The sequence below is a fragment of the Mustelus asterias genome, chromosome 13 (assembly GCF_964213995.1).
Source record: "Mustelus asterias chromosome 13, sMusAst1.hap1.1, whole genome shotgun sequence".
In the NCBI taxonomy this organism is placed as follows: domain Eukaryota; kingdom Metazoa; phylum Chordata; class Chondrichthyes; order Carcharhiniformes; family Triakidae; genus Mustelus; species Mustelus asterias.
Window position 1 is genome coordinate 74575631 of NC_135813.1, and position 13758 is coordinate 74589388.

Genomic DNA, 13758 nt, shown 5'->3' on the forward strand with positions numbered 1-13758 from the left:
AACAAAAACAGAAAATGCGAGAGAAACTCAGCAGGTCTGACAGCATGGGTGGAGAGAGAATAGAGCCAACGTTTCGAGTCTGGCCTTTTTGGATCCCATGACGTGGAGATGCCGGCATTGGACAGGGGTAAACACAGTAAGAAGTCTAACAACACCAGGTTAAAGTCCAACAGGTTTATTTGGTAGCAAACGCCACTAAATAAACCTGTTGGACTTTAACCTGGTGTTGTTAGACTTCTTACTTTTTGGATCCTCCAGACTCGAAACATTGGCTCTATTCTCTCTCCACCTATGCTGTCAGACCTGCTGAGTTTCTCCGGTATTTCCTGCTTTTGTTTCAGATTCCAGTATCCACAGTATTTTGCCTTTATCTCAGTATAGATTTGCGTGCTCAAGCCCTGGAGTGAAACTTGAACCTGCAACCTTGTGATTCAGGCAGCCGTAAGTGTGTTGCCAAGCTGAGCCACATTGATAACAAGAAATTGTTAGGGTTTTTTTTAGCTCAGATGCCTTAAAGTGGTCACTTTCTCCCCTCCCCCAAAGATAAAGAGCGATTTCCTGGCACTGGGGCAGCGGGCGGGGGGCGGGGGGGGGGGGGGGGTGGGTGGTAAGTTTGCCCGGGCCGGCCTCTGCCTACCTCTGCTTGAACTGGTGCTTCCACACGGCGCTGCGGCCCTGGCAGATTTCCCGCAGCTTCCTGCAGGTCAGGCAGACGCTCAGCACGTCCACATGGTCCAGCACCGGGCAGCAGACTATCTGCTCCAGCAACTCCTCGGGCAACCGGGTTAATCCTCCCTCCTCACCCTCGCCTCCTCCCCACGGGGCTCCCAGCTCCGCCATCTTGCTTGTTTACATCCGACCGGGAGGAGGGTGACGCCACTTCCGCTTCCGGCCCCGCCCAGCGCGGGAGATTCAAACTCCTTCCCCCTCCTAGCTCTGGATCTATGAGCTCTCTGTCTGTTTGAGTTGATGATGATGTGGAGATGTCGGCGTTGGACTGGGGTAAACGCAGTAAGAAGTTTAACAACACCAGGTTAAAGTCCAACAGGTTTATTTGGTAGCAAATACCTTGGTAGCATTTGCTACCAAATAAACCTGTTGGACTTTAACCTGGTGTTGTTAAACTTCTTACTCTGTCTGAGTTGTTCAGCATTGATGAGAGAGAAACAAAAATGTACCAGAGTGCAACCCTCTTGAAATTAATACAACCCCCACTACACAACTGACAATAAGTTATTCCAGCAGAAAATAATTTTAATTTATTATTGTCACACATATTGGGATACAGTGAAAAGTATTGTTTCTTGCACCTGATATAGACAAAGCATATCGTACATTGAAAAGGAAAGGAGAGAGTGCAGAATGTAATGTTACAGTGATAGCTAGGGTGTAGAGCAGTGGTTCCCAAACTTTTTTCACTGGGCCACACTTTCGGAATAAAAATTTGCTCGCGCCACACCGAATTTTTTATTGATAAGAAATACATTTTAAAAAAAACAACTCGCAGTGCTTGATTCATAACACAGAACACAACTTCTTTATAATATGATCATGGGACATCATCCTCAGCAACACTTGATGCTCTTGCTCTCACTTTGGAAAAATATCTATCCATGTTTAAATGTTTCTTTGATTGTCCTTGAATCTTCCCACCACACTTGCCATCCTCTCTCGCCGCACCAGTGTGCCGCGCCACAGCCTTTGGGACCCACTGGTGCAGAGAAAGATCAACATAAAATCTGGTAGGTCCATTCAAAAGTCTGACGGCAGCAGGGAAGAAGCTGTTCTTGAGAAGGTTGGTATGTGACCTCAGACTTTTATATCTTTTTCCCGACGGAAGAAGGTGGTAGAGAGTATGACCGGGGTACTTGGTATCTTTGATTATGCTGGCTGCTTTTCCAAGGCAGCGGGAAGTGTAAACGGTGTGAATGGATGGGAGGCTGGTTTGCGTGATGGACTGGGCTTCATTCATAACCCTTTGTAGTTTCTTATGGCCTTGGTCAAAACAGGAAAGGATGGTTTCTATGGTGTATCTAAAAATTGGTGAGAGTTGTAGCGGGCATGCCAAATTTCCTCAGCCTCCTGAGAAAGTAAAGGCGTTGGTGGGCTTTCTTAACTTTAACGTTGGTGTGGAGGGACCACAACAGGTTGTTGGTGATCTAAACACCTAGGAACTTGAAGCATAATGTGTCTCTGCAAATCTACACAGTGCACAGTTTGGATACCTGAAAAAGATGTGCAGGTTAAGTGGATTGGCCATGCTAAATTGCCTCTTAGTGTTCCAAGATGTGTAGGTTAAATGGATTAGCCATGGTGAATGTGCAGAGTTACAGGAATAGGGCCTGGGTAAGACACTCTTATCAGAGAGTCGGTGCAGACTCAATGGGCTGAAAGTCCTCCTGCACTATAAGGATTCTATGATTCTACAAAATTAACCAGATGTTTGACTGGTCTACTGATGTGGAGTATCCAGTTTGCAAACCCAAGTCAGCCATTTATTCTTCAGTCCCAAACCTCCAAAGACTGCATTTTAAAAGGAGAATGAATGATAAAATCATAGAAGACCCATTTAGCCACCACCAATGTTTTAAAAATACAATACCCTCTACTGCTTCTTTCATTTAAAAAAGCTCCTTCAATTTATTAACACTCTTCCACAGTACCCATGAGCAACCTGCTCTTTACTATCATCTCTATTTGAACCTAAGTTCACATCTTCTGCAGTTACAGCTGTATGTTGATTAGGAAGTTTGTCAAATATTTTATTACATCCATATTCAATATAATCCTATAATCTTGATTTTTCAATAAGCTTTCCTTTGGTCTCTTCTCCAGTGTAAATATTCAGAATCCATTGTTCTAACCACCTCAGGCCGACGTTAGCCATCAGTTTAGTTGCCCTCCTGTGAACCTTTTCCAAACTCCTAATTATAATTAATGATGTTTGGCATGGTTCAAGACTGCTATTCGCTGTGTCATTTCACAGCTAGAGGTATGCTTTTATGTTCTAATTTAAAACTTTGTCTCCTTCCAGTTACACATATTATGCTTCAATCTGCATTTTTGCTATCTGCCTGTAGAATGGGAAGAAAAAGGCCATGTATGACTGCAGTTCAGATCATAGAATTCCTACAGTGCTGAAGGAGGCCATTTGGCCCATCGAGCCCACACCGACAATAATCCCACCCAGGCCTTATTCCCGTAAACCCACGTATTTGCCCTGCTAATCCCCCTGACACTAAGGAAGAATTTAGCATGGCCAATCAACCTAACCCGCACATCTTTGGACTGTGGAAGGAAACTGGAACACCCGGAGGAAACCCACACAGACACAGGGAGAACATGCAAACTCCACGCAGACAGTCACCCAGAGCCAGAATTGAACCCTGGCACTGTAAGGCAGCAGTGCTAACCACTGTGCCGCCCTTATGATACAATAATACCTATTTTTTAAATAATTTAATCCTTTCATTGCTATCTATCAAACCAGTTACCACCAGTTTAAAAAAAAAACGCCATTGAGATTAGGACAACATTAACCAACATGCTCAATATACATTTAGAATATACCAGCAGACCTTGTTATAGAATCATAGAGTAATACAGCACTGAAGGCAGCCATTTGGCCCATAATGCCATGTATAGTTGTAGCAAGGCCTCCCTACATTTGTACTTAATTCCCGTTGCAATAAAGGCTAACACTCCATTTTCTTTTCTAATTATTTGTTGATTCACTAATGAGTACACCCAGATGCATCTGTATCACAGCATTCTGCCGTCTCTGCACATTTAAGTAATATTCTGTTCTTCCATTGTTCCTGCCAAAGTGAACAGCATCATCACCGAAAACCCTAGTCCTCATTCGCGGCTGGGATTTACGGGTGCCGCTGAAAGCGAATGGAGTTTTGACTGGAACACCCAATTCTCCGTTCTCACTTGCAGCGGGATGGGCACAGACGAGATTGGAAAATCCTGCCCCATATTTTCCCACATTATACTCCATCTGCCAAAATTTTGCCCAATTAATTAACCTATTTATAGCATATTGTTTTCTCCTCTCAACTTTTCTCCCTATTTTGTATCATCAGCAAATGTGGCTACAATACCTTTGATCCTTTTATCCAAGTCACCAATATAGATTGTGAATAGTTGAAACTCCAGCACTGATCCCTGTGGTACTGCATTAATTACAGTTTGCCAGGTTGTAAATTACCCATTTATCGTGACTTCCTGTTTCTTGTTAGTTAGCTGATCCTCTATCCATGTTACTATATCACCCCCAACACCAGTGTGGTGAACCATTGTTGGTTCCCACCAGGTAGTGCTGAGCCAGGGTCTGGCCAGTACTATGAGTCTGTATATATGTTACTGTTGGGGTTAGGGTTGGGCTGTTCTACATGTTACTGTTGGGGTTAGGGTTGGGCTGTTCTACCTGTAATATAGTTCTTATGGTACATCCCAGTCGGGCTCCGCCTCTTGGGAGAGGTATAAAGGTCACTGCTCTGTCTGGGACCCTTTAGTCTGGGATCGTGTATTATATATGGTAGCTCTATTGTTGTAGTCAATAAAAGCCTTTATTTCCCCGAGTACCTCTAGCCTCGTGAGTTATATCGCGCATCAACCAGGAGCTCTTATCTTGAGTGCTGGTGTGGTCCAGTTCACACAAGCGCCGGAACTCTACCACCTTGCCAGCCACGGAAACGGAGCAGGCAAATGTCCGACAACGGAAATCTCCGTTGACCTCGGCCAGGAATTTCCAATCTCGCTCGAGCGAGGCCATAAAATCCTGCCCATGGAGTCTGGGTTGCTATGGTAACATGGGCTTTTACATGCATGTTGTAGTCTGGATCTATGGACAGAGATGATAAGAGGCTCCAGTGTTCTTTCCATCAAGAATATCTCCCGCTCTTACCACATGTCACTGGCGTGTGTTGGAAGGATTTGCAAGTTGATATTCAATCTGTTTGGCGGCGTTATGAATGCATCTTCCACAGCCATCAAGTTCGGGGGTGGATCTCCAACATGGGGCTTCTGGCTTAGAGGCAGGGGTGTTACCCATTGGACCAACATCTGGAAAGCTGCCACGGTCAGACTATGGCCAATGAGAAGAATTTCTGTGAAAAAAAACAAGGTGAGGCAGACTTCAAAATCCACAGAAATATGTAATGCATTATCTTTTTGCCTTACTAAAAATGAAAGATAAGATTACAAATGGTGATATTATAAATCTATTTAAATATGTAGTGGTCTACTCAATGTCATGAGGTTCGTCAAATTGCAATGCATTTTGTGACCAAAACACACATCTCACCAAATGAATTACATTCGAGAGCTCAGCAAATTGTGTCTGCTTTTACAGCGAACAACAAAGTTTTGAAAACATTGCCACGGAATGTAAGCCTTGCTTAAAATATGTATTTGATCAAGAAGTCTTTCATGTGGTATCTTCTTGAATGGCTTTAAGATATCCAAATACACTTTCCCACCTGCTTGTTACATCCTCAAAGAACTCTATTAAGGTTTTCAAACCTTATTTCCCTTTCACAAAACCATTTTGATTTGATTGTGATTTACTAAATGTTCTGCTACTTCTCCTGTAATAATAGACTCTAGCATTTTCCCAATGAAAGCTAGTCTTTGTTTTTTTTTCAACTTCCCCCCTTTCTTGAATTGAAGTGTCCCATTTGTGGTTTCTCAATCCATTGTGAGCTTTCCAGAATTTTGGAAGATTACAACTATCTCTGCTGCCACTTCTTTTAAGACCATAGATAGGCTATCAGGTCCAGAGGACGTATCAGCCTTTGGTTCCATTAGATTTCCCAGTACTTTTTTCTCTAGTCATAGTGATTAAGCTCGTCCCTTCCTTTTGCCCCCTGTGTTTCTTCTACTCTTGGGATGCTTTTTGTGTCTTCTACTATGAAGACATACACAAAATATTTGTTCAATGTAGCTTCTGCCATGCCATTATTAATTTTCCAGTCTCATCCTCTACGGGATCAATGTATACCTTGGCTACTCTTTTCCTTCAAAAGCCTTTTCTGTCTGTTTTTATATTTCTTGCTCTCAAACTCTAATTTTTCCCTCTTTGTTATTTTCTTATTCATCCTTTGCTGGTTTCTACCAATTTCCCAGTCTTCTGGCCACCACTAATCTCTGCAGCACCGTGAGTCTTTTTGTTCGATTTGACACCATCCTTCACTTCCTTCATTAGGCACAGATGATTTGCCCTCCTTCTGGAGTCTTGCTTTCTCAATGGAATCTACCTTCGTTGAGTGTTACGAAATATTTCATTAAATGGCTGAAGGTTACTATTGAATCTGTACCAACACCCTATCAGGCAATGAAATATTTCTGGGAGGCAATGGATATACTGTTATGCCCTTTACACTGTGTGAGAGAAAATGTATAATCTTTTGGAATCCACATGAAAGTTTCCACCACTTTGCCTCTTTCCCATGACCCTCAAGTTTGCACCGTGTGGATCCCCATTGCTGGGGATTCCATGGAGTTAGTTGAAATAACCTTTTCCCCCAAGCTTAAAGTCCTTCCCCAGCAAGGCTGCCTCAGAGTACACAGCCCCAAAATGGGCAGTTTTCAAACTCCTAAGTTCTCCCTGGTGGGTAAGGGAATTTCTTCCAGGAACCACTCAGTTTTGCTGTCTCTGGAGACATGCAGACAACCAAATTAAAATCTTTAAAATGCATATATATTTAAATCCAAGATGGAAAACGGCCTGGGAGACTAATCTCCAGGGTTCCTCAATGGGATTATTCATTACATTTGCTAAGTTTAAAACTCCAGCCTTACTCTTTTTGGTCAAATATTTATTTTGACTGAGGCTTACATTCCACAGTAATGTCTTCAAGCTTTTGTTGTCTACTGTAAAAACAGACACAATTTGCTGAGTTCTCAAGTCTCATTCTTTTGACGTGAGGCTTGTCTTTTAGTCACAAATGCATTGCAATTTGAAGAAACACGCTAAAGTGAGAAAAGCATCACATATTTAAATAGTTTTATAGTGTCTCAGTCACTAGGCAAACAGATGACACACTATTCACTTCAATGGATTTCTAAGTCTATCACACTTTGCTTTTTTTTCTCATAAATTCTTCTCATCGATCATATGGCCTGACCTTTGGCAGCTTTCCAAATGTTGGCATCTGGAACTCCAGGCATTTTTGCCTAAATTCAAAACCTTTATAGGAAAAAATTCCACAATGATTGTTCTGAAACTAATTAAAATATGTTCTTTTTTTAAAAAAAGAATTTTGTTGGACTACAGGCAGAAGGAGGCCATTCGTCCCATAAAGCCTGCACCAACTCTCCGACAGAATATCACACAGGCCCCATCCCTATAACCTCATGTATGTACCCTACTAATACCCCTAACCTACACATCTTTGGACACGAAGGGGCAATTTAGCATGGCAAATACGCCTAACCAGGATTATAGGAGGAAACCGGAGCACCCGGAGGAAACCCACGCAGACACAGGGGGAACGTGCAGACTCCACACAGTCACCCAAGGCCGGAATTGAACTCGGATCCCTGGCGCTGTGAGGCAGCAGTGCTAACCACTGTGCCACTGTGTCCCGGTTTGCCAGGACAAATAAAGAAACATTGTTAGAAAAGTATATGCGTATAGTGTATTTGTAAAATTGTGGGCGGCATGGTGGCTAGCTCTGCTGCTTCAAAGCACCAGGGACCCAGGTTCAATTCTCGGCTTGGCTCACTGTCTGTGCGGAGTCTGCATGTTCTCCCCGTGTCTGCATGGGTTTCCTCCAGGTGCTCCGATTTCCTCCCGAAATCCGAACGATGTGCTGGTTGGGTGCATTGGCCATGCTAAATTCTCCCTCAGTGTACCCAAACAGGCGTCGGAGTGTGGTGACTAGGGGATTTTCACAGTAAATTCATTGCAGTGTTAACGTGAGTTTACTTGTGACACTAATAGATAAACTTTAACTTTAAAAAATACATTAACTTCTTGGCATGTTTATATACTAACCCCAGGTTTACTAGCCGTAAACAACAGTTTTGTTGTAATGTTTCAGGTTACTTTTGATAGCTCTACATTAATGCAAATGTTAACCACAAAGCAACATCACCAAGATCACAAGCTTGTTCAAAATGCACATTCATTCAAACAATTTTCTGTTATATTTACATTTATTTCATGAAATGAAAATCCTACTTTCAGCTTGTAGGGAATTTTTTGATCTGCATTTCATGACGCAACGACAACCTGATGAACACCATTCATGAGAATTCCGAAGGGAAAGTCTCGCTGAGCAACCCTTAGTGCAGCGTGGGAAGTCCTACAATCTGATGAAGCCAGGGGTGTGATGGGAAATTTTGAGGTACAGAAGTCCGAAGTAAATGTGTTGGCCTTCCAGTTTCTAAATCTACCATTAAGTGGTTTTCCTACGTATTAAACATTTGAGTCCACAAATATCAGTAAACCATGCTTTTTAAGTGCAAAAGATTGATGAGGGTAAGCCAAAGATGTGCAAGCTAGGTGATTGGGACAAAAGTCCTGATATTATTTAAATTAAACAAGATGCTCCAAAGAAGCTCTTTCTGGATGAACTAAAGATGGTTGTCCTCGATTTCTTTTTTGATTCCTTCTTGGGATGTGGCCATCACTGGGCAAGCCATCATTTATTGCCCATCCCTAATTGCCCTTGAGAAGTTGGTGGAGTTGCCTTATTGAACCGCTGCAGTCATGTGAAGTAGGTACATCCACAGTGCTGTTAGGGAGGGAGTTCTTGGCTGTTGACCCAGCGACAGTGAAAGAACAATGTATTTCCAAGTCAGCCTGGAGAGTTGCTTGGAGGGGACCCTCCAAGTGGGTGATTTTCCCATATGTGTGCTGCCCTTGTCTTTTTAGCTGTCATGGGTTTGGAAGGTGCTGCTAAGGTGATTTGATGAGTTCCTACAGTGCAACATATAGATGATGCACACTGCTATCACTGTATGTGTAGGGAGTGAATGTTTAATGCGATGCAAGGGATGGCAATCAAGTGGACTACTTTGTCCTGGATAGTGTTGAGCTTTTTGAATGTTGGAGCTGCACTCATCCAGGCAAGTGGAGTGTGTTTCATCACACTCCTAACTTATGCCTTGTAAATTCATATTTACCTTATGATTTTCTGGAGACACTGATGTGTGCTGCATTATGTTTCCATCACCGTCTCATCTAAGTGTCCATTGAACAGCAAAAGTGGGAAGTGAACAGAACCATCTGTCGTCACCAGAGGTGCACATATACATATTTGCCACTAAGGGTAAGTGGTCAATAATCAGGAGAGAGAATCTTATCTTACCTTCCCTCCCCAACGGTTGAGATGATCAAGTCTAACAGTCGTTCCTCATGTGTTGCCCCAGTTACAATCAGGTAATTCAGCACTGACTGGAGATTGAACATGGGAACTAATGCATTTTCTTAGTGGGGGAAGGGGCAGGGGAAGAAACTACACTTTTGCTACAAAAAATATATAAAATGTTTATGAATTGTTCCAGCACCAGCAATCTGTACTTGAGTTTCAGCTTGCTGCCTCATGAGGAAAAGGCCAATCCTTCATAAACTTTTCACACATTCCATATGCTCTGGCAGATGGGCGGCACGGTGGTACAATGGTTCGCACTGCTGCCGCCAGGGACCTGGGTTTGATTCCCGGCTTGGATCACTGTCTGTGTGAAATCTGCGTGTTCTCCCCGTTTCTGCGTGGGTTTCCTTTGGGTACTCTGGTTTCCTTCCTCAATCTGCTGGTTAGGTCATTGACCCAAACAGGCACTGGAGTGTGGCAACGAGGGCAATTTCACAGTAACTTCATTGCAATGTTAATGTGATTAATAAATAAACTTTTACTTTACTTTAAAGATGCTGCAATACGGAAGGTTATATCTTATTGAATGGAGAAGTTAATTATCTGTCGGTTATCAGATAAGGATGGAAAGCTAGATGGAGGAAAGCAATTAGGTTACTGAGCTGTCAGTCATTGTATATCATGCAAATTTATCAATAGATCTCCAAAATTATTTTTCTTCAGAATTATACTAGGAATTTGAAAATTAATGCTTTTTCAGTGCAGGGATCAAATTTGGACATTTTTGTACGCATGGAATAATGCTGATCTCGTTCACCTAAGACTAGCTGTTCTTTATTTACTCATGTGGTTGATTTAAATGCTTTCTGTGCTATATTACTAAAAAGATTCAGATATCTTGTACATGAAACAGAGCTTGCCCACCAGGAATCCGTTTTACGTGGCTAGTTACATTCCAGTATTCAGCTGTCCGAATCCTAAACTCCAGAATTACCTCCCTAAGTCCCTCTATCTTTCTTTTAAAGCTACGTTTTGACCAGTCCTAATATCACATGTGGCATGCTGTTAAATTTTGCTTGATAATGCTCGTGAGGAATACTGGGATGTTTTAATACATTAAAATCACATTTCCATAAGTTGTGACCTTGTTACATTGTCCTCTACATCTCCTGCACCTATTTTATGTTAGTACTTGATGGGAAGGGAAGTAGAAAGGATGTAGGCTGCCCATATTCTCAACTCTAGAAGTATTCACTGCCAATTTATAAATTGCCTCAGAAATCCATGAGGTCCCGGATTTCAGGCTGCCCTAGACTTGTACTCTTCCCTAAGCAGCGAGTGACATATTCCTGGAGGGTACCCACGCTGCTCTGCTTTAGAGCATTCTGGAAGGTTATTGGGACCAGATTCCAATTCTGCCTTATACTTCACATTACTTTACGTGGACATGAAAATAACAGCCTAAAGGCAGAGAAAACCTGAAGCGTGGCTGCTACAGAAGCCCATTATACACCATCACTCAATCTGAGTTGCAAAGTACCACTCTAGATACTGACACCACATGAACTTTAGAGACTAGTTTAGCAGAGGCAAACTAGGGCAAGGGGATAAGAATACAGAGGCGCCAACTCACTAGATTTGCATTTAAGTTCTATTGTAGAAGACTCAGATGCAGACTTTAGTGGCTGTCAAGGCAGATCACACAGTTGGCATCATTTTTTTATTCATTCGTAGGACATGGGCGTCACTGGCTGGCCGGCATTTATTACCATCCCTAGTTGCCTGAGGGCAGTTGAGAGTCAAACACATTGCTGTGGCTCTGGAGTCACATGTAGGCCAGACCAGGTAAGGATGGCCGATTTCCTTCCACGAATGAATCAGATGAGTTTTTCTGACAATCAACAATTGTTTCATAGTCATCAGTAGATTCTTAATTCCAGATATTTTTTATTGAATTCAAATTCCACCATCTGCTGTGGCGGGATTCGAACCTGGGTCCCCAGAATGTTAGCTAAATTTCTGGATTAATAATCGAGTGATAATACCACAAGGCCATCACCTCCCTCCTTGGCTGTGGGTCAACTGTTGGAAGAGAATTCCAAAAGAGTTTCATCACTCCTGTACTCTGTTTTAAGACCCCTGGCACTGTCTCGGGTTTTGGCTGCATGAGAGAGATACTTTCTGTCCTCATTCAGAATGACAGCATGCCTGTTCCCCACCAACCACTCTACCATGATGTCACTTCGCAAGCCTGACCAGCCTGCTGCAGCCCAAACCATGTTGCTGCTGTCTGCAGCTGAGACCTCTACATCCAGAACTATTTGATGGCATTCACCAAAGCCATCTGAAGTGTCCTCAAGGCATCCAGCTCCTGAACAGTAACCATTAAGAATCCACTTAGTAGAAGCACGAGGAAGAGAAAATAAACAAGCAAGGCAGGCATTAAGAGCTTGACAACACCAGGTTAAAGTCCAACAGGTTTATTTGGTAGCAAAAGCCACACAAGCTTTCGAAGCTCTAAGCCCCTTCTTCAAAAGCTTCGAAAGCTTGTGTGGCTTTTGCTACCAAATAAACCTGTTGGACTTTAACCTGGTGTTGTTAAACTTCTTACTGTGTTTACCCCAGTCCAACGCCGGCACCTCCACATCATGATTAAGAGCTTGCACAAGGATGGTTACTGATTATTTTTTTCAATGATATCATAAATTTGTTTCTATTCTGAATTTACTGTTAATATTTATCTTTGCAGTGAACTGAGGGCAAGAGTCATATGTTTGAAATTAAGAAAGGCAATTGGATGATGATTGTAACTAAAGTGGTAAGGATTGTTGGCGATGGGAATACTGATATAGGTGAAATTCTCTTTAACACGCTGATCTCAGAGAGATCAGGCACACTAAGGACACAGATGGCCATTGCCCCACTACTCTTCCTCCTCCTCACACACTTGCTGCCCTTGTGATTGTAAAAGGTGGTCCCTCACAATGGAGACGTTGCATTGCAGACGATGATTAATTTGGATAAAGACCAGGGTGTCATGCAAAAAACTCTCTGGAAAGATCTGGGCAGTGAAAGCTTTGGGTAAAGACACAAAGCGGTTCCTTGTAACAGCACGGCTGACATTGTAGGTCTGCTCTGCGGCTTCCTGGCTGGAACATTAGCTATGACTGGAGGGGGTAGCTCTTATCACCTACGAGACATGAAAGGGGTAGACAGGGTAGATGCAGTAAAAACGTTTCCCCTGGTTGAGGAGTCTACAACCAGAAGACCCAATTTCAATGCAAAGGGAAACCACTTAGGATAATCGTTTTACTCAGTGGGTTGTGAATCTTTGGCCTTCCCAACCCGAGGGCTATAGAAGCTCAGTAATTTAGTATGTTTCAAAGATAAATTGACAAGTTTCTAAATGCCAGTGCCATATTGTGATACAGGGCTAGTATGGGGAAAAAGGCACTGAAGTGAGATGATTGTATTGAGTGGCTGAGTAGGTTTGATGGGCTGAATGGCCTATTCCTGCTCCTATAGTTGCTATTTCAGATACTGAATAAAAGGAAAGTGCTATGGAAGTTGGAAATCGGAAATAAAACAGCAAATGCTGGAAAGACTCAGCAGTCTGGCAGCATCTGTAGAGAGAGAAACAGATATTTGAAAAGATTCACTCCACTCAAAATTGGGTCATTAGGTGAACAATGGCAAAGATGATAATCAATACAGTACGGCTGCTTACTTGTGGAATGTTGTTCCTGATTCTTTGAGTAAAATCATCCAACACAAAACTCACACCATCAACTGAGACAATCATGGAAAATGCTTCTTGAAGAATTTTAATGAGACTTTGTAAAAGTGTCCCTTCTCTTTCTTGACTGACACATTCATTCTATTATCAATGTATTTTTTTCTTTTACTGCGCAATCAATTTGATTGATTGCACAGTAAAAGACAAAAAAAACCTATAACAAAGCATATCCAGTTGGAATATGGACAGAAGATGCTGGAAATACTCAGTAGGTCAGGCAGCATTTGTGGACACACAAAATTAGCATTTCAGATCGATGACCTTTCATCAGAACTGCGAAAGTTAGGGGTGTAATAGGTTTTGAGGAAGAGCTGGGTGAGACAAGGAAGGTTTGTGATAGGGAGATGATACAAAGATATGTAGAGGGACAGGTAATATTGAGGAAGCAGGGGGGGCTGCAGAAGGACTTGGACAGGTTAGGAGAGTGGGCAAAGAAGTGGCAGATGGAATACAATGTGGAAAAGTGTGAGGAAGGAGGAATGGAGGCATAGACTATTTTCTAAATGGGAAAATGTTTCGGAAATTAGAAACACAAAGGGACTTGGGAGTCATTGTTCAAGATTCTCTTAAGGTTAACGTGCAGGTTCAGTCGGCAGTTAGGAAGGCAAATGCAATGTGAGCATTCATGTCGAGAGA

General features: G+C 42.5%; 1 protein-coding gene across 2 annotated transcripts in view; it reads right to left on the reverse strand.

Moving 5' to 3' along the window:
* Positions 1-887, reverse strand: part of fbxo21 (F-box protein 21) — a 39115-nt gene extending 38228 nt beyond the window's left edge. For both annotated transcript variants that reach the window (XR_013499378.1, XM_078227011.1), the window contains exon 1: positions 638-887. Coding sequence is in view for 1 of the 2 variants with exons in the window: in XM_078227011.1 (XP_078083137.1) it covers positions 638-840 (203 nt within the window). In the remaining variant the exon portion in view is untranslated. The remainder of the gene's footprint in view (positions 1-637) is intronic.
* Between the last annotated feature and the right edge of the window lie 12871 nt (positions 888-13758).